The sequence below is a fragment of the Pseudomassariella vexata genome (assembly GCF_002105095.1).
Source record: "Pseudomassariella vexata strain CBS 129021 chromosome Unknown BCR38scaffold_6, whole genome shotgun sequence".
Lineage (NCBI taxonomy): Eukaryota > Fungi > Ascomycota > Sordariomycetes > Amphisphaeriales > Pseudomassariaceae > Pseudomassariella > Pseudomassariella vexata.
In genome coordinates this window covers 1,038,666-1,059,462 of record NW_024467961.1, presented here as the reverse complement: position 1 = coordinate 1,059,462, position 20,797 = coordinate 1,038,666, and the positions used below count along the sequence as shown (strand labels likewise).

Below are 20,797 nucleotides of genomic sequence, written 5' to 3'. Positions count from 1 at the left end.
AGGCACCTTCGGGGCATAAACTACTCGAGCTTAAATATACTCCAATAGGACGGGTGCGACCAGCCAAGCCCGCTACTGTTAGGTGGTCGGTCGATTCTGGATTCCCCATTTCATTCCCTGCCGAAGCTGCGTGAAATTGAAATTGTCTTCGAAACCTTCAATGAACCTTGCCATGATGAATCTCCTCGTCTGACGGGTACGCAAGATTAGTGTAGTCTGCGATTAGTACCGGCTCGCCACTGCGTGCTGCTCAACTGTACCAGTCTCATGGCGTTGCAAGTAACTAGCAGGAGCTAGATGAATTGCCCTTAAGCACACACAACCCGCTGCCAGTCATCAACGCCATGGGAACGTAAGGGTTCTACAGACAGTGTCTCTCTTCAATTCGGACTTGGGGTGTGGGGGTCGGACTCTCAGGTCCTTCGGCTATTGAGCCTGTCACGACTCCTGTCACGATTCATGGCCTGCTCGCCTGACTGATCTTGCCATTTCTCGCCGCTAGACTACATGAATTCCCGTGATGCGATGCCACGATGCGTGGCACTTAGTAGCAGGTCTAGCCTCTAGGCACGCCACACACGAAGTGAGTTGGCGGCGGGCGGAAAGGCTGGCCGACATAACTCGGTGCACGAGGTGAATGGAGTTTGCGACGGCGAGTAGGATCGTCTCAAGATTATTGTCCAACCATCTCCCGCCAGCTACTCAGCTGTCGACTGGTAGAGTGATGCATCGTGGCAGGCCTGCAGTACAGGGAGTCTTGGTGGATGGCATGATGCTCCGATGCGGTGCCATCGGTCGTTTGGAGCCTACCCAGGCCTTCCACACCAACCCCGGCCACACAAGGGACGTACATGAGCTGAACTTGATGTCGCGCTCATTTCACACGGCATATTCACCATTTGGTTAAATGAGCCCATGGAGGGGTTGAGGTTTTGCCGACAGAAGGGGAGACCGACGAAGCCACTTGAGTAAAGTTTTCGGAGTTTTCGGAGTGACATGGAATGTTTAATTGGGGGATGGGCTGGAGTTGCTATGCAATTGGCAGTCGCAAGCTACATGGTCAAGCCAGGAAAGCGCCGACTAGCCTGGCTGCCAATATACTTTCTTCTGAAACTGTTGTCATGAACCTGGGTATTTTCCAAGAACCTGGGTATTTTCCAAGAACCTGAGTATTTTCCAAGAACCTGAGTTGCTGAGTCCCAACAACAGCCTCAAACGCCGAGATTTGCCACGCCAACCTGATATTACCGCCGTTCCGAATCCACGGCAAGTTTCCTGCCGGTTTGTGGGGAACAAAAGAACGGCAGCTACCTTTCCGTGCTTCTAGCCTATCCATTTGACCAACTTCCTTGGAACACTACTACACTGCGAAGTACAGCGCTCCGAACACTAACTCGATTCGAGCAGAGGTAGGTCAATCAACATGTCGCCTTCATATAGGCACTATGGGAACGCGTGGGCAAGACGAAGTGCTCTCCAAATCCAGTCTGGAGCGGATCGAGGTGAAAAATGAGTGTGGCTAGGAAGGCAAAATGACAACGCGGCTCTGGGTTGCATTGCCCTCGGCTGGGCTCTTGAATCTCGGCTAGCTGATTCCCATGACGGAAATGTTCTGATGCCCCAAGCGATCGGATGAATTACTTCGAATTAACTTAGAATACCAGACGGCCCATGCCTTATGTAGGCTAACTATGCTCTCCTTAGTTAGTAGTGCGATATCCGCTAGATTTTCATATCCTCCTACATAACCCATCATACCTAACTATATCAAAGTAAAAAGAAAGACTTTAAAATATAAAATACCAATCGTATTATTGTCTACTCTGGTAATTCTCCATGCTATATACTAATATATACTTGTGATCTAGATGCGTAACTGTCACGCCGCGCCAGGGGTTGCAATCCTTGCCACTACGCCACCGTACCAGATGTCTTCACCAAAAGAGACCAATACCAAAGTCCCTGACTTTGGTATCTGCAACCACTTATCAATCTGTTCAGATCAGTATGGGTCAATCACGTGACAACCGTCACAGTAACCTTGCTATTCTAAGTATGCTCTTAGTTATGAGATAATTGCGAAGTGAATAAGCCACATGTTATTATTATAGCCGAATAATTTCCTTGTAAAATAGAGATAACGTTATATATATAATGGTGGTTAATACGGTTATATAGTTGTGATAACGAGGATAATTATAGCTTCTTTGATCTTGTCAGGGTACGGCTAGACCGAAGGCAATAGTACAGAGTGATGGGGAGTAATAGGCGTCCCTCCTACGTAGCACCGGGTGGTCACTGGCGGTCTCAGGTAGGGGTGCCCACGATGATGCATTGATCTCTACTCCTTCCCTATCCTACTTCGAGATGGTCCTTATATAGATAGCTAGGCCGCCGCTTGGACCCGGCGTAGCCGCAGGTTTGGCGATGCCGGGAATCCTGACTCTCGGCATCCCGAAACTTCACATAGATTGTAATCATGACTTGGGAGGCTTTTGTCTGAAACACCCCACCGGCACCCCACCGGTGTCCTGCGTTCAGTGTTTCTGACATATCTAAATTTATATATTATAATCATAAGAAGAAGACGTGTCGATATTAGGTAGTCAGAAAGTGGGAAAAGCACGCTACCTACAACACGCGACTCGCTGTAAAGACACGTTAATTCTACATTTAATATAAAATAAATCTTTTACAGCTCTGAAAGTACCAAGTCTAAATAAGCATGATTAGTAGCGTTATGCTCTTTAAGGGTTTTTTACAACATGAATAATTTAGTTATTACTACAGTATCACGTTCCTTATTTCGCGAAGTATTACAAGGATGCCAATCGCGGTGGCTTGCAGTTTACAGCTTATGGCTTACTTCGCACAGCAGCAACCATTTAACCCGGTCGAAGGTATGTGGGCCTCGGACGTTTTCTGGCATTTTTTCGTCAAATATGAGTGTCGACAGTGGTCATTGGCTATGAACGACTTGGAATCGGTGTCCGTCAACGTTGGCTCGGAATCTCGCCCCCTGTGGCCTCGTTTCCGGGCACGGTACTGCTTACCCATGAGTGCTTCCGGGATATTCCCCTCCTTCCCAGCCCTGACGATCTGGAGAGGACACCATGCATATCCCTGTCACCTGCCAGGACTGGGGTAGTTGCTGCTATCCACTTGCGGGCAACGACAAACCCGATAACAGCAAGCGAGGCAAAACAAGAGCAGAATGGATGTTACTTAGCCTTCCACCATGTAGCCTAGATTTTGCAGGACTGGCCTTCGTAAAGTGCCAAGTTGGCTTGTTCAAACAAAGGTTTCATTTCATCGGCTAGGCCGTCTGAGCTCCTTGACTTGATGTGGCGATTTAATGATGCAGCAACCTATCGCGTTATTACGGCACTCTAAAGTTCCTCACAAGAACTTGCCAGCCAGGGTGAGGCCATCTTTGTCTGGCTCATCACTTCTCATCAGCAGTATCTTTCCGGTACTGCGTATTCCGATAAGGTGAGTGATGATGGGAAATTGCGCCATCCTCATCGCTCCGGGGTGTTTGCTGGTCGAAACTTGCGAGCACGACTTCAGATCCCCTGTCTCATTAGCACCGGCTGCCATGTAGATGCATTCGCAAGTTGCCCCGGGGCTAGAAGCAACGAGGATGTTCACTGGGGTTAGTAGAAGCAAGACGAAGTAGCTGCTTGTCAAACAACCTGCCGATTGAACTGAGCAGTCCAGCACTCCAGCGAGTTAGCAACTCAATCTATGTAATAGCCGGAAACTATTACGCCACAGAGAGGCTAGACGGACCGCGGACCCACAGTGTAAGGTCCTGCCAGGTACCGATTGCTTGGGCTGGGCTTGTTTTATAAGGAGTTTTTGGCCAGGCATGCGTTGGAGGAGTCCTGTGCATCAGTCCAACCAAGATGCCGGCATTGAGTACATGACTTTGTGTGGGATACTGTTGCTAGTTGAGGACTTGCTGCGTGCGGAGACGTCCATCAGCCACTCCCCAACCCAGGTCCTATTAAGCAAGACCGTACCTATTGTGTCTAGCATACCTACGTCGTACCACTTTCGTATTCTTCCGACGCTGACATGCATGGATATGACAGGTGCCATTGATCGACAGGAACCCCGGTCCCTAATGTGCTGTGCTCCTCGCATTTTCATCTTCGAATGTTGGCCGAGGCTTCTGTGCGGCTTCCATCTACACTTCCAATGAGCCAAATTTGCTCTTGCGACGCGGCGACAGTCTTTCAGTCCAAACATCAAGTAGAACACGCTACAATGTCCTCAGTGTGAAGGGTGTGTTCGCTTACAGGCTGTGAGTATCGCAAGTGCTACCAGCGGCGTCAGCTGCTCCTAGACGGCAGTAGTCCATAGCCTGCCCCCTGCTAGTGACTTGTTCGGGATCACACCCTGCTCCTTAACCGCGCTCGCACTCGCTCGCGCACGTAAGTACATAACAAATGCCGTCCGTAATCTACGCGATTTGCCCACCAGGAAACATGGTGTGCCATTCCCGCGTTTGCCTCCCGCGTTTGCCTCCCGCGTTCAAGAATGCTTGATTGCCGAGTTGGATGGCAGCGAGGTGGGTTAATATAGCTCGTCCTCTGCTGCCCTGCGGTGACTATCATGTCTGTTACTCGACTGGCATTACCGATTTAATACTTATTCATCTCGGTGCGAGCCCAGCAACCTGGGTCTTGGAAGTCAAGTCGCAGGCGTCGTGCTGGTAGAAAGCCTAGGACAGATCCTCATTGAGAGGAAGCCATGTTGGGTATCGAATACATGCTGCTGTGTGTCGCGGCACTTTCGAGTCATAACGTTGCCGCAGTCAGAGCAGGTCAGTTTGATGGCCGCAAGTGAAACTTGGTGGGGATATTCACGCCTTCTTAGATTTCGGGTCTGGCCGTTTCGGCCGACGAGTATTGGCAAGCAACCAGACGAATACAGCAGCGGCCGTCTCTAGCAGCGCAATAGAGCCCACAGTCTCCGCATTGTCCGAATATAATGGACCAGAAGGCTCTGGGGTCGGCCCCACATATGCCTCGAGCTCGTCGATTTCATCCAGATCACCAATCACGATAACTGAGCAAAGTTCGACAGTGGCAGGTCTAGGATTTGTAACCACAGCCAAGAGGCCAAGCATTGTCGTACAGCACAGTAGCAGTGCAGCAACGGTCAGTGCTGTTGGCGGGAAGCCAGCTTCAGAAACCTCTCAGTCATCCTTCAACGAGCTCACATATTCAACTCAACTTGCCACCAACTCGTCATCTCTAAACTCCACCAGCACTTTGTTGGCCTCAGCGTTCAGTGTGACATTAAAATCCACTTCTAGCTGGAACTGGGTCGTAACAACATTGGCATCCGGACCCTCGTCAGCCTTCGATTGGACTATAACAACTCTCTCCGCAGTGCCTGCGCCCACCGATGATGGTGGATGCCCCACGACGCCTGATGTTGTGACAGTCACCAAGTGGTCTACCATTTATCCGTCCACTATCACGTGGACAGGGAAGCCATCAGACTATACACCGTCCACCACATACCCGCATCCTAGCCCACCTCCACCGACTTCAACGGCCGAGTGTACCCCAACGACTGGCCGGTTTTCATACTCGGTCTGCGACGGCTCGGGCCTCACTTGCACTCTCTATAGTACGTGGCCGGGCTCCGTAAGTCGGGGAGGTTCGCCTACCACGGGTACCGTCTCGACTTCCGTCGTCTTTGGGACCATTCCCATTTCAACGACATCCGAGAAGGAAAAGGCCACGTTCACCGTCACCTTTTTGACGACAGATAAGAATCCTGTTGTGGTTTACCCCAGCCCGGATACGCCAGATTACGGCGCCGGTGGTGGGTCATCCAAGCAGAACAGCCATCATAGTGTCAAAAATTCAGTAGCGGAGACCACGCCTACCCATGGACGTGCGACTTCGCCCGTACCCGCACCATTCACATATAAGCAGACGGCTGAGCCTACGAACCAGAGTCCTAGTGGAGACAGGAGCCCGGTCTCCTCAACAGCAGTTACAGTCGTTGTGCGGACCACCGAAGTCATCATTAATGACCAGACGTTCACAGACAATCCGCAAACCAAAACCTCGACTGTCGTGGTTGGCACTGACACTTTTGTCATCGACCCAACACAGGTCGTCGGTGCAGGGGCTACCGTTGCACGGCCTTCAAGTATAGGAGGTATATTTGTACCGTCGCCCATGACAACCACCTTGGGGAACCAGGAGGTTGTCTACGGTCCCTCAGTTTACAGCATCGACGGAACTGTCCTCACCGCCGGTCCGATACCTACGACGGCTGTGGTCAATGGCCAGTCTTACACGGTCGGACCACAAGGCCTCGTATATTCAACCCAGACTCTTTCCCCCATCACCGAGGCACGGTCGACGGGAATGGTTGTGCTAGGAGCAGAGCTGATCACAGCCATTGGGCCATCTCTTGTTGTCATCGAGGGGACTACAATCACCTATGGTCCTGGCTTTAGCCCGTCAACCGAAGTCATTGATGGAGAGATCATCTTAATCGGACCGGCAGGCATCATCATCCGGGGAACTCTACTCGGAGGAATCACAGCGGCCATGGCGGCAACAGTGTACGACATGGTCGGAGGAGCGACCATCACCCAGATTGGCGCGACCGAGGTGGTCATCAATGACTCCACTTACACAATCGGCCCGGCCGCAACGGCCACCATCACAACCGTTATAGGCGGTGAGACATTGACGATAGGTCCCAACGGCGTCACTTCATCTACCGTTTCCTTGGCTCAGCCCTATGAAACAAGGACCACCATCGTCCCGGGAGGAACGTCCGCGGTTGCTTCGCCGACGGAAGAAGCCCAGAATCAGGGGCGACCTTTGCGGCCGGAGTGGGAATTGGGATTCATAGTCACTTCTATAGCGATCGGCACTGGGTTTTGGGGGCAACTGTTTTGCTAGGTGTGGTGTCATGGGGGATCCTGAGGTGTTCTAAGGGCGTACAGTGATTTTTTGCTGGAAAAGGGACATCATGACGATACTCACGCCTCGTGCAATGGGCAGCAACGTTGTATGAGATTACTGTATACTTCTGTAATACTAATACCGGAGACCAGATAACCAAAGATGAAAACACGGATAACTATTCAAACATTAAGCTTTATTTCAATCTGGTGAACTAGAAACCGCAAGTCGTCTGGGCATGTCAGTGGTGTTCGTCCCCCCATGTGGTCTATTTCAGCAGGTACCAGGACGACAATATGAACTTGTTGATCACCCACAATGTACTGAACGCATGCAAGCATAATATCCTCCAATAAATGAAAAATGGTATCGAAACGTATGCCACATGTACAGCGATTAGTCCCCTCCAATCCTGATCCTACGGTAAAAGGTGCAATCCAGGGCCCTGGTACTTGGTAACCAAGTTTTCTACCAAGCAGAGCAGTACCGAAAAATTTGAGCCCTTCAACCCCCAACCTCCATGCCCTTCTCAGAACATGCGCATTGTCAGCCCTAGCCCAACGTACCTAACTTTCGAAACTGGCCACCTAAATAGGCAGGAAGTTCAGGATTACCGACTTGAAACGAGTCGATAAAGCCATGATACAGGTCCCTACATTAAGAGTCCATGGAGCAAAATTCTTGACCATTAATTCTTAGAACTTTGAAAGATTTAGTGTTACATGCCTGTCAAGATGATAAACAATTTAGCCAGCCAACAATTTCTTTCGTAGTTTGTTCCTTCATTTGACTACGACGTATCATCACCCTGCATGTGTAATACGCCTCGCTCTCGTTGTATTCCGCTCTCGTATCCAACAGAGAAGTTCGACTCCTACCGTACATGGTGTTGTTGCATTTTGTATTTATTTATGGTCTGTGGTTTCTATGACTAGTGGGCGGGCACGTACGAAGCTGGCCTTTTTTCCTTCTTTCTTGCGGGAAATAAAGCCCTGTATAAGATATTGTTCTTTCAGCATCTGCCAGCGGTATTCCGAGCTCATCAGGGAACTCGCATAAGTAATACATGCATCACCGGGAGTGTTCTCTCACTCGATGGTGGAATGGAGGGATGTTCGGGACCGAAGAAGCGAACAACCTTTCAAATAAACAAGGGATAGGCCACATCATATTGGAGCTGGCTAGTCATATGAATACATCAACCACGGAGTTTTAGATTACAATAGGTGGCTTCAACTTTTCGAAATAGGATAGTATCCCCGACCGCCTATATAGAGGTTCCTGCCATCCTCGGGACGCAAGAAACTTAATTGGCTCAACATCAAGTTGGGAGGATGATGCGCTTGGCTTGCTCCGAGAGGTCTGTCCGGACTCTGTCGGTTGATGATGAATGGCCTGTCCTGTCGGCCGAGACGTTACACAATCAAACCTTCACAAGTAGAGTATGTGAGACGTATTACGTCGCCGCCACAAAGCACGTAATTTATTACCTAAGAAGGAATCTTTCGCGTAAGACAGCGATACTATGTTTTTTTCTTGCTTATTGGTAGTCCAAGGCGGCTTTACGAAGGGGAGAGAGAGGCAATTGCGACGACTTACAAAAACTTGGTAATTACTGAAGCTCGGAGCTGAGATTGTTTTCGAGCTTATTCTTGCGTGCTTGTGGATGACTTCCATTTGAGATAAGGTAGTTATAAATACGGTGAGAGGATGAAACACGGTAGAGCTGTGGTAGATGTCCATGTTGGTGGCTTTGGTCAACTATTCTTTCGTCATTAACTTCAACGCTGCGGTTTACAGGTATATAACTGTAACTCACTAACTGGGCTGTAAATGAGATATTTTCCGCACCACTTAGCATATGCACGTCTTCTACATATTCAGCCTCCTGATGTGCACAGTAGAAGCTAAATACTTACATATTTGGCCCTGATACTTCAGTCAAGGTCTAAGTCAAAGCACCCTATTGAGGGGCTTTTGCCCCCGTTTCTTTTACTCTACTAGCTGTGGTTGTATTCTCCAAATATTCGGTTGAATAAAAATTCAAATTCGCGATGTTGCCTAGTGATTGCGCACATTGCTTCGTGTCACCGGTTCGCCCTGCCTGGCCGTGATGATGTTTGATACTCATGCACATATTGGATTGGCCTGGCATTTTTACGTATCCAAGTATACGTGCAGGGCGAAGAGGTATTTTGATATGAATTGAAAAGCTTGCAACAGCTATCGGTATGTTGAATGATCAACAGGACCTACCGTAAAGTGGCGGGGCGAGGGAATATCTAGCAGAAACCAGCAACATGTATACAAACATCACATCGGTCCTTTGTCTCTGGAGGAGATACTCTAGGTGGAGTTAGTAGACCCGCGTAGGTTAATTCATGATATCTCTCTTCCTCTCACCGCGATATCGAGGTAACGCTACCATCATTCAAGAGAGTCTTCTGCGGTAAAGGGGCATGTTTATGTATCGCGAATACTGACTTGGACAGACTCCATTATGATCTTGATTACGAACATGGTCTCTACCAGAACTTTCAGGGACTAGCAGATTAACCTCAAACCAGATAGCCCACATAAAGGTAGCCACTGCTCACGGGCTCCGCGTCCTGAACCAACCGCATTACAACTCCTAAAACTAGATAGACTCGGAAATAAAGGACTAGACGGATTTTTGGTATTGATGACGAAGCTCTGGAAAACGTCCCCGGCCCATAGAAAGGAACGCGGGGCAGGCTACTGTCAAGTATGTAGTCGCTAGTCAAGGCACACCAGAAAGCTAGCCGGTGCATCAAAATTCATATTTAGCAGTACTCTCGAATCTCCGGTCTGGGTGTCTATAGAAGTCTAAAAATATAAGCTATCATGCAACCTGCGCAAAGAGGCCGTTTACCTGACACGTGTTGACGTATTATCCACCCCTCAAACCAAACGCCATCATGTATTGTTCTCTTCTTCCTCCATTTCACCACACCTCCTCCCAGGACCAGCATCTGCTCAAGATCTGCGTCGCCTCGTCACGGTCACGCGCCATACCACCTATCACGAGGGCATCGCGAAGCGCCAGACGAACGGCCGAGGGCATCTTTCCTGCACTTCCACAAAGGAGTATGATGGCGTTCTGCTGGACTAGTTCGCAGACCAATTTAGCCTCGCGACGAATAACGTCTTGGACGTACAATTTCTCCTTCTGGTCTCTCGAGAATGCCGTGATCACATCGACCCCCAGCTGTTCCCATTCCTTCTTGAAGAAGAAGTCGGCATCATGATTCCGGCCGCCGAAGAACAAGAACTCCCGGCCACGTTGGCTCTCCAGGGCTCGATCCCAGATGTATGATCGGATAGGCGCCACGCCGGTTCCTGGTGCAATGGCAAGAACAGGTAGACGTGAGAAGTCATGACTATGGATGGGGGGCCCTTGGTGTTCCTCAAGACCGACTTGTACTGGCGTATCCGGTTGAAGGGACTCGATATATCGCGAACAGATCCCTTTGCGTATCTTGCGCAGAACTGTCTTGTACTTGACCAGTGCAACCAGAATCTCGATTCGTGTGTAGTCCGGGTCATCCTGGTCCTTAATCAAACGACCTCCACTGGCGATGCTGTATTCCCGACCACGCATGATTGGGAAGATGGTAGGCACCCATTGGTGCGGAATTTTCACCGATGAGAATTCCTGGAGGATCTCCAGGATTGATCTTCGAGGCCGTGAAGTGTAATCGTAGAATTCATCCGTATAAGCCGGGTCAGCGAATTCAGTGAGTCTGTCCTTGTGCATAGTGTCGTCCGTAAAGAATTTGATATGATCAAAAAAGACGCGGTGCGGGATTGCCGTGATGTCGTAGTTGTGAGTCAATAGCTGCCGCAGCGTGGTGTTCTTCAGAGGGTAACACCTTTTGGGAGCATGCTCGATGCTGATCCCATCGTCTCTCTCTGAGTAGTGTTTGAAGGGTTTGTCTGCCACTTCGTTCCACTCCATACGATCAATTAGTGCCTGTACATCAACAGGGAAGTTCTTTGGGTATATAACTACACAGTCGCCCGGCTTGTAGAAACAACTGTGATGGACTTTCTTGGTTACTGGATTGATCCTGGGGCTGACAATTAACTCAAGAAGCCGAACATCTTGCCAATGATTCAGGGGAGTGACACGCTCGTTCCTGATCACAGTAGCCATCCAACTGTCAGGAATGGGCAAAAGGTCTGGAGGTGGCGGCTTCTCATAAGTTGGTGTAGAGTCTTGGAGAGAGTATTTCGCGGGATGATCTCGGAGCACGTTCGGCCGGTCCAGAATATTGAGACCCCCATCCATCTTCTGTGCAGTATGTTCGGACAGTCGAGCGATAGGGGCCAAGTTACCAGGGCGGGCTCTCTCTCGTATCAGCTCAATCTCGTCAAGTTCGGGGTTCACAGCATCTACGTGACTGAAGAGTGCCGCCTTTCCATCGATCATTGGCTTTCGATCAGCATCAGTGGGTGGACGTGCGTCTTTGTCATTGCCGAGAGCCGGTTGGCCAACATTACTATTCTGGATTAATGGGTCTAAGTTGCTGACGCCCTCGCGATCCATCGTCGGAACGAGTCTAATAGTGAACTTGGGAGGAAGATGAACATCAGGTGGAATTGGGGACACTCCTTCTGGTAGCGGGTACTCTGATAGCAGATGGGCCCGAAGGCTAAGAGACCAAGGGAGGTATGTGCCGTCGATGCTGTAACCAGCTGTTAATAGGAGCTGGATTCGGCAGGTTGAATGGGTGGCCCTCGAAAAAGAGAGGCAGCGAACGAGGGATCACGCTGTGGATTAAACACATACCCTTCCTCGTGACGTTCGTCGGCTTCTCCACGTGGGTATAATTCAGTTGCCCCGAGCTGTTCGAGGCGTTTGTGCAGTTTCCTCGCAGCCCAGTTGTACCTGCCGACAATCAGTCACAAAGTCCGAGCCGTGTCATTATTCAAAAGTGATCGAGTTCAGGCGGGGTGAGTGTGAGCGTCACGCACTTGGTGTAGGAGCTGTCACCGAGACCAAAGGTTGTGAATGCCACTTGACTGAGGCAACCGGGTGGTAACCTTTTGCGAAGCAAGCTCTTCCAGAATTTTTGAGCGTTCTTAGGTACCTCACCTTGGCCAGTTGTCGAGGTAACGAAAATGGCTAAAGGGTACCGTATCAAAGTATTCTGCTAAAGAAGTCAATGAATTGATTTGGATTATTCGCCTCTGCGGTTGGGAATCCTGCATAGAATCAAATCACGAATTGATAGAACCAACAACAGCGTTTGCTGTAGGATCCAAACGCCAAACAGGAAGGAGCCGATTGCAAGGTACACTGGCTACCTAGTGTTCGCAAGGGAAAGTATCGTCGAGGACGAGACCTACAATCTCAATATCATTCATCTCGCAGACCCTGGTCTTAAAATGCAATCGCTCCGCCAGTCGTTCAAGATCCTCAGCTGCATCTTGGCTATTTCCCGTTTCGGATCCATAGAGAATAAGAATTCTTCTATCTGCCGGTGGTGCAGATTGGCCATTTGCTGTTTGCTCAGCCGCCATAATTGTGGATAGACTAGCAACTGAGGAGTGTAAGGCAGAATTGGTACGCAGGTATATCAATTTTGATAGTTTGTGAAATCAGGCCCGGATAGCGCCCATAAAAAGAGCGTAACTGCGCAGGATCAATTACAAGCTCTCACCTCCGATGCGGGGGCCGATCCGTGGAGAAATTCGGTCGAGACTTTGCTGAGGCTCTGGTACTGGGAACGTCACGCCGGGCTTTAATGTGGAAATCTTTATCGGATGCCTTTCTGGGCAAGCCTGGCTGCAGAGTAGCCTAGTCATGAGGCTAAATACTTTGTACCTGAAATACATGCTGGTTGGCTCACACCTACAATGTGTCTGCATACTTAAGCAAGTGAGATGCATGCCGGGTAGGGCTCCTCAAGCTGTTGTCCGCTACAATTGTACTTAGCTAGTGTCCATTTGCACCAGACACCAGACCTCACAGAGCGATGATGGCGCCGGCAGATAAGTGGGCTGGTAGTGAGATGATTGGAGCTTGGATGCCGCCTTCAGCTATGGGTATCGCGAGACGAAATCAGGTTGTTTGGACAGCCGGAGCTCACGGAATCTGCTTGGCAACCTGGGTTGCTTATTGCTTATTCAAAGTACTCTCATACCAACAGCACGTCAACACTGAAATGCATCCATATTTTCAGCGCTGAGGCAAACCAGGGGAAAAAGGGGTGCTGCAGATGGGCAAGCGCTGGGAGGGGGCGGGCTTTGAACTTGCAGGGTCCAGGAAGGTGTCGCTTTAGGGGAGCCCCTGCCCTTCCGCCGGCTTCTATCGTCCTTCGAGAACTTCAGAAGTCATTACCGGTTCTCCCATGTCGTCAAGGAACCTTGCAGAGCCGATGTAGTTTCACCTGTTGAATACCACTTCACATAATATTATTCAGTACTAGAATACGATTGTGGGACCTCTGCCCTTGTAAGTAGCGGTGATAGCATTGAAGATACAAAGCTGCTCTGTTGGATCACTCTCACCCATGAACTGTGCCGCTTTAGCAATTCACTTTAAATAAAGCAATTTGTACGGTTCATGCAAAACAGAAAACTGCTACGAGTCCATGTCAAAACTTCGGCACTTTGCAGCCAGGGTGCTACCTTGCCTCTGATTGCTGTATCCTCCTACTTTCACGTAGAAGCCGTATTCCAACTCGTGGAGTCATCCGACGAGCCATCGTCCTAGACCGACGAGGAGTGAGGCGGCGGCGACTACCGCTGGTCATCGGCAAGAAGCATTGCACACTCCACACACAGATGGAGCTGTCAAGGCGATCTAGCGTGAGAAGTGGAACATATCGCAAGTCCCACTGCTGGCAATGATGGCCCGCGCCAGCAGATCTAGTTAGTGTTTTTACACGTGTTTATCATGCATTGATTGACAACAAGAAAGTGTTGAACCAGGCCATGAGAAAGCACAGCTTCATCGACTCCCAACCGACTAGCCTGGGCGAGTTACAGCATCCAGAGAACAGGAACTTCAGACTGGAATCGCTCCTACTAGGTAGTGCATTATATCAACAATGAATTGTCGCAGTTTGGTGCAGGGGTAGTGTCTGCAGATGTTGCTTGCCGGCGAGGCTGGCCGGTGACAAAGAGATGGGAACCTGGGTTCAAGTAAACACGTCTTCCTAGCCAATCTGTAGGGACCCTGGGAATGATGGGACGGAGCCACTGAGAATAAGCCCACATGTCAGAGTTCACCTGACCGTATCAGGAATGTGACTGACACTTTCGCATGGTTTATCATCATTGGACGCAACTTCTGCCTCAACAGCAGTCGGCGAATAATCAGCCAACAAGAAGTCATAGCATTCGCTTCAGGTAAGTCGGCATCACCTTCACCTTTCCCATCAAAGCGGACAAATCTAGTGGGTAGCTGTGCTTTCCATTTCCGTACACCCCCACCGTCAGCCAAGCTCCACTTTAGCTCAAAGGAAGCTGTCTCCAGAGTGGGCCGTTGCCGGAAAATAATTATTTTTCTGTGGCCTCTCGACTACAATCTCGACCTCTCCCCTTCCCTTCTCTACACCTCTCAACTAAATCAATCTCAAGCTCTCGTGTCACCGCACCACCACTCCAGCTTCTTTCAACCTCATCTAGGGCACGTAGCCACCCTTCTCACTCCCCCGTTCATTGTTCCAGAGTTCATTTGAACCGCCCGAACGTCTAACGTCCCTTCATCTCAAGCATCAAGCTATCAATCCCACCTCAACTACTCTCCACCCCAACAATCAGTCAATATGGCCAGCACCACGGAGAAAGTTGCTGAGGCTGCCGTCAACGACGTTACCAACGCTCTGAGCAATACCTCTCTCACCGGCAAGGACGAGAACAAGGATGCCGTCCACGCCAGTGCCGCCGAGGGCCGCCGACTGTACATTGGCAACCTCGCCTATGCGACAACCGAGGGGGAGTTGAAAGAATTCTTCAAGGGTTACCTTGTGTAAGTTCTCATTGTCTTTTGTTTTCGGGTGCTTGCCAGATTATAGCGACATCCCGTTCGCCATGTCGCCGATCTGGGTAATCGCGCCATCAAACAAGTTGTCTATGGGCCACCTTGATATCCGGGGTTCACGACGCAAAAAGTCCGGAGGAGTGTATCCATATGCTTGGTCAGCTTTCGATGTCCAGCATATATATGCCCGAGGCCTGGAACAACAACTTGTTGATGAAACTGCTGCTGCATCTTTTTGTCGAAGGGACTCGCCTTGCATAGTTTCATGGCACAAACATCACATGCATCCCTTGCATAAACTTGCTGACCTTTTATGCCTTTGTCTAGCGAATCTGTCTCCATTCCCAAGAACCCTCGTACTGATCGTCCTGTTGGCTACGCCTTCGTTGACCTCTCTACTCCGACCGAGGCCGAGCGCGCCATTGCCGAGCTCTCGGGCAAGGAGATTCTCGAGCGTAAGGTGTCGGTTCAGCTTGCCCGTACTCCCACCAACCCTGCTGGCGAGAAGACTGAGGCAGCTGCCAACGGCGAGGGTAGTGCTGAAGGCTCCCGCCGCCGAGCATCTGGGCGTGGCCGTGGCCGAGGCCGCGGTCGTACTGGTCGTGCAGGCCGTGGTGGTCGATCGGTACGTCTAATTCCAAGTTAGGATGCGGCATCGTTTACTGCTCATCTCAGCATTTGCATGTATGAGTCAAGTTGACCGCTAATCCATACGACAGGACAACGGAAAAGATGATGCCCCTGCTACAGAGGAGGCAGCCGCGGCTCCTGCCGCCGAGACTGACGAGGTTCAACCATTGAGCGACATCACCAACAAGATCACTACTGACGAATCTGAGAAGTCCAAGGACAAGTCTCGTGCTCCACGCGAGCGCCGTGAGCGTGGCCCGCCAGCTGATGGCATTCCCTCCAAAAACAAGGTCATGGTAGCCAACCTGCCTTATGATCTGACTGAGGAGAAGGTAAGATTGCCACCCCATTGCCATGGTACGTCTGATGCGGTACTGATTCATGAGAATAGCTCAAGGAGCTCTTCGCTGCCTACGAACCCTCTTCTGCCAAGATTGCCCTCCGCCCCATTCCCCGATTTATGATCAAGAAGCTCCAGGCCCGTGGCGAGGCCCGCAAGGGACGTGGTTTTGGTTTCGTCACCCTTTCTTCCGAGGAGCAGCAGCAAAAGGCCGTCAGCGAGATGAACGGCAAGGAAATCGAGGGCCGCGAGATTGCTGTCAAGGTCGCCATCGACAGCCCGGACAAGACCGACGAAGAGGCTAACATCCCTGCCGAGTCTGAACATACTACCACCGCCGCCGCCGCCACCGAGACCCCTGAGGTTCCTGCTACCACCGAGGCCCCCGCTGCCGCTCCCACCGCCACCGCCTAAAGCAGGGCCTGATCCATTCTCCGTCTCTCGATTCCCCAACAATTAATGTACAAAGAGAGACAAGCAGTCAATCATCATTACCAGGCCTTTAGCCCAACAACGACTTAGCAATAGCACCACTGCGTGGGCGGTCGAATGGTAGAGCCACCGACTTGCAACCAGGCGGGGCTCTTTGATTTCACGGCAGATACAAAAAATGGGAAAGCAGCAGCAGATATGGCGTCAGATATTGTCAACGGGGAGCTGCAAATGACGGCAGGAATTTCATCTCTCTGGTGGAAGATATGGGGACCATCGTGCGACAGCTTTTGGCACACATCTTAATTCTCTGACTCTCTCCCAGTCCTTTTCACTCTTGTGTTATTCACTCGTATCTCTCGCATTTCTCCGTCTGTACACTGGTAGGACACCGGAGCGGGATTATGGGGGGACTGGGAAAAGTTCTCGAGCGCACAATAAACTACGATTGATTGACAAGTAATTGATTTTTGACATTGATGTGTGTGTCATCTGATGATTAAATTCTGGTGTAACTCAAACTCTCTGACAGGGTGGTTCAAATGTGCTGCTGTTTGTGGACAACATATTGGCTAGCTTGGGGGGGGAGTGGTCTGTGGGCACGACACCGGTTGCTAGTGGCTCAAGTCTAGAATGTAGCGCTTCTAGGGTCAAGGGACGTTGTTTGGTAATGCAAGAAACGCAGTCCTGCCAGGCCCGGTCAATGGATACCCGGAGACTGAAAGTCAGCCAATTCACGAATCAGAAGATTCGACCAAATTTGTAGACTTTGCCGAGCTAATTGTTTATCTAGAGCGCGACATATGAAGCGGACAGGTGCTAGGTTGCATTGCATTGTACTGTGTAGCTGCACTCTCCAAATCCAACTTGCAACGCTTCCGATTTCGAAGCTCGGCATCCACACTTTCATTCTTCCTATTCTTATCAACAACTGCATCGCAGCAGAAAATCCACCATGGCCTCCAAAGCCATGTGGGAGGTTGATCCCGAGACACGATCAAAGGTGCGTACGCAAATGCAAGTTCACAAATAAGACGGAGCAGGGGTACAACACTGGTGGCAATTCGGGTCTGAGAGCAGACTGGAAGGATACATACAACCCGACGTTGAAGGCTGACCTCCTACATGCGCGAACAGCTCCTGGCAATCCAAAAGACAAACAATAATAACAATTGCTGCGACTGCAACGCGCCGAACCCGCAATGGGCGTCTCCCAAGTTCGGCGTCTTCATCTGCCTGTCGTGCGCCGGCGTGCACCGTGGCCTTGGCGTCCACATCTCCTTCGTCCGTTCCGTCACCATGGATGCCTTTAAGCAGGCCGAGATCGAACGCATGCGCCTGGGCGGCAACGACGGCTGGCGAAAGTTCTTCGAGAATCACGAGGACACCAAGATGCTCGGCGTCGGGTGGGATGATGCGACGATCGCCGAACGATACAGTGGCGAGGTCGGCGAGGAGTGGAAGGAGAGACTGAGCGCCAAAGTCGAGGGCAGAGAATTCGTGCCTGGCGAGAGGAAGAGCACACCACATTCGGCCGCGTCGAAAGCCTCGGCCAAGCAGATCAGCAGGACGGGAACGCCGCTTCAGGGCGTTGCGACGGGCGGTAGCAGGACCGCGAGCCCCAATCGGCCGGGTGTTAAGGCCAAGGTCGACGACAAATATTTTGCAAAGCTCGGAGCGGACAACGCCTCGAGGCCGGATCACATCCCCCCTAATCAGGGAGGGAAATACGCTGGATTTGGCAATACACCGATGCCGGCCAAGGATGCAGGCCAGGCTGGTGTGCCCAACTTGGAGGAGCTACAGAAGGACCCCGTAGCAGCGTTGACCAAGGGGTTCGGGTGGTTCACGAGCACAGTTACCAAGACAGCCAAGACAGTCAACCAGGACTTCATCGCCCCTACAGCTAAACAGGTTTGTCGACCGCCCCCTCTATGAAATTACGCCACGAACAAACAGCTGACAGTACGTATTACAGATTGCAGAGTCCGAGTTCGCCGCCAAAGCAAGAATGGCAGCAGGCAACGTAGGCCAGGTAGCACAAACCGGAGCTAAGAACGCTCACGAGAGCTTCAACCGATTTGTAGAGGGACCCGACAGCCACAGGTATGCACAGGCCCCGCTGGATGAGAGCAAGAAGGGGTTCTGGGACGACTTCTCGTCTGTGGCGGATCAGAGGCACGGGACGGGGCCCAAGTACAGCTCGATTGGGACGTCTGCTATGGGCAAGGCGAACAAGAACGCTGGACAGGGAAAGCAGGATGACGAGTGGGACGATTGGTGATGGCCGTGCTTTCTCATTTTCTCTGACAACGCGGCATGAAAGGCTTGTAGTTTTGGTGACAAGTTGATGGATATGATGGCATGCTGTATAAATAGACGGAGTATTGGGTAGCGGTTATCTACAAGTGGTTACTAGATCACATGCTGGACTTGAGGAGTCACAGATGCATCTTCTGTGCCCAAGCCCTTTACTGCTTGCAGGATATTTGCAGTGCCGTTGCGATTTTGATGCAGACGAGTTTTCGACTGAGAACGAACTGCTACGGCCTCCGCAACACTGAAGCCAATCATCTGGACTTGACCAGGGATATCACGTGTCAAGGCCAAAGTTAATACCGGCTAGCGCCGGTCTCGCTCTCAGTTTTTCCCACGTCATTGATGGGCCGACAGCACTAAGAAGCTCCATGCTCGGGAGTCTTTTCATTTTGGTCGTCCATTCCAACAAGCTCGCCATGTCTGCACTACGGATCCTCGTGCCCATCAAGCGGGTAATTGACTACGCGGTGTGTGTCAATTGGGCCTTCTACGGCCTAATGGTTCTTTGTCAGACTGTCAGGCAGTCAGCCAGTCCGGTAGTTCATCAGCTAACTCACCCCCCCTTCCGCAGGTGAAACCGCGCGTCAACAAGGCCCAGACGGGTGTGGAGACGGCCGGCGTAAAGCACTCGATGAACCCTTTCGATGAGCTCTCCATCGAGGAATCCGTCCGTATCCGCGAGAAGAAAACTGCGCCCGGCGGCGTGGAGGACATCTGCGTTATCTCGGCCGGACCCCCGAAAGCGCAGGACGTGCTGCGCACAGCCATGGCCATGGGCGCCGACCGCGCTATCCATGTCGAAGTCAAGGAAGGAGACGACCTCGAGCCCTTAGCCGTGGCCAAAATGCTGCGCGCTGCCGTCGACAAGGAGAAGAGCAACCTGGTTATTTTAGGCAAGCAGAGCATTGATGATGATGCGGCGCAGACGGGGCAGATGCTCGCGGGGTTGTTGGGGTGGCCGCAGGCTACGCAGGCTAGTCAGGTCAAGTTTGGGGAGGGGGATAGTGTGTTGGTTACCAAGGAGGTGGATGGGGGCGTGGAGACGGTCAAGGCGAAGTTGCCTATGGTCATTACGACGGATTTGAGGCTCAATGAGCCGAGGTATGCGAGTTTGCCGAATATTATGAAGGCAAAGAAGAAGCCATTGCTCAAGATGAGCTTGAGCGATTTGGGGGTGGCGAATGAGAGGCGGTTGAAGATTGTCAAAGTCATTGGTGAGTTGTTTCACTGCTTCCCTCCAACTGATTTTCCTTCCCTCCGTCCGTCCATGGTTGAGTAGACAATGTTTGGGTGTATATGCTAATCGTGTTGCAGAACCCGCCCCGAGACAAGGCGGCGGTAAGGTTGAGGATGTGGATGGTTTGATCTCCAAGCTGAAGGAACTAGGTGCATTATAGATGGTTTGCCGTGTTGTACGAGGTGAGAAAGAAGAAAATTCGGACATGCGTTCTGGTTGAGTAAGTGATTAGATTTAATCAAACGAGTTATAGAATCACTTGGGTTCAAGTCCAGGGTTTTGTCACCTCATATTGGTTTTTGTTCTGCCAATTGATACCAACGCAACAAAGTGAACTTCAAGCGCTTCCCAGAGTTGAAGTTACAATCTTGCTGATGGTCACAGTTGAATGTTTATGTTTGGATTTATAGACTCATGAGCCGGACCAGCTGGGATGTGCAACTCAGTCATGGGATCAGCGGTTGGCCTGCAGAACTGCGATGATAAGTGTACTCCCAACCATTTCGGTCATTTCGGTTAGATGCACTCGAAAGGAACCTATGATTGCCAAAATTACTGGTGACGGAGATGTCCCAGTGCTTCGGTATACTCAGGTAGAGTTCAGCGGACACCCCCATTTTTCAATATGAAGGTTTGAAGTCTCCATGTTGGGGGCCCAGAATCTGCAGGTGGTTTTGTCGCACGAGTAATGTGAAAGTCAAGGTATACCTGTCTTGCTACAGATGACTCACGGACTTGATAACGCTTTTTACTTCTTCAGTCCGTGCAGCTGATGAATTATTAGCTAATACTACAATGGCTGTGATATATCAGATGCACGGGTTATGCTCCAAAGTATAGCATGTTAGTAAACGAGCTACCTCAAGCTTAGAATATCC

The 20,797-nt window shown here is 50.8% G+C and overlaps 5 protein-coding genes across 5 annotated transcripts; 4 read left to right on the top strand and 1 right to left on the bottom strand.

The window, feature by feature from the left end:
• The first annotated feature begins 4,481 nt into the window (after positions 1-4,481).
• Positions 4,482-7,135, top strand: BCR38DRAFT_431782 (uncharacterized protein). The gene is made up of 2 exons (XM_040860127.1): positions 4,482-4,831; positions 4,885-7,135. The coding sequence occupies exons 1-2, from the start codon at positions 4,759-4,761 to the stop codon at positions 6,942-6,944; spliced, it is 2,133 nt and encodes a 710-aa protein (XP_040716223.1). The 5' UTR covers positions 4,482-4,758; the 3' UTR covers positions 6,945-7,135.
• A 2,557-nt stretch (positions 7,136-9,692) lies between these two features.
• BCR38DRAFT_431779 (uncharacterized protein) lies at positions 9,693-12,702 on the bottom strand. Its single transcript, XM_040860126.1, has 4 exons — positions 12,321-12,702; positions 11,946-12,121; positions 11,761-11,859; positions 9,693-11,656 (listed from the first exon to the last, which is right to left on the bottom strand). The coding sequence occupies exons 1-4, from the start codon at positions 12,492-12,494 to the stop codon at positions 9,913-9,915; spliced, it is 2,193 nt and encodes a 730-aa protein (XP_040716222.1). The 5' UTR covers positions 12,495-12,702; the 3' UTR covers positions 9,693-9,912.
• A 1,641-nt stretch (positions 12,703-14,343) lies between these two features.
• Positions 14,344-16,832, top strand: BCR38DRAFT_190455 (uncharacterized protein). The gene is made up of 4 exons (XM_040854005.1): positions 14,344-14,949; positions 15,289-15,586; positions 15,681-15,923; positions 15,983-16,832. Exons 1-4 carry the CDS (start codon positions 14,747-14,749, stop codon positions 16,343-16,345), a joined length of 1,107 nt encoding a protein of 368 aa, XP_040716221.1. The 5' UTR covers positions 14,344-14,746; the 3' UTR covers positions 16,346-16,832.
• Positions 16,833-17,047: 215 nt separating this feature from the next.
• BCR38DRAFT_431771 (zinc finger protein gcs1) lies at positions 17,048-18,892 on the top strand. The gene is made up of 3 exons (XM_040860125.1): positions 17,048-17,366; positions 17,501-18,277; positions 18,342-18,892. Exons 1-3 carry the CDS (start codon positions 17,319-17,321, stop codon positions 18,645-18,647), a joined length of 1,131 nt encoding a protein of 376 aa, XP_040716220.1. The 5' UTR covers positions 17,048-17,318; the 3' UTR covers positions 18,648-18,892.
• A 206-nt stretch (positions 18,893-19,098) lies between these two features.
• BCR38DRAFT_484537 (uncharacterized protein) lies at positions 19,099-20,079 on the top strand (the record flags this gene model as incomplete). The annotated part of the gene is made up of 3 exons (XM_040863761.1): positions 19,099-19,182; positions 19,254-19,896; positions 19,997-20,079. The coding sequence occupies 3 exons, from the start codon at positions 19,099-19,101 to the stop codon at positions 20,077-20,079; spliced, it is 810 nt and encodes a 269-aa protein (XP_040716219.1).
• Positions 20,080-20,797: the final 718 nt, after the last annotated feature.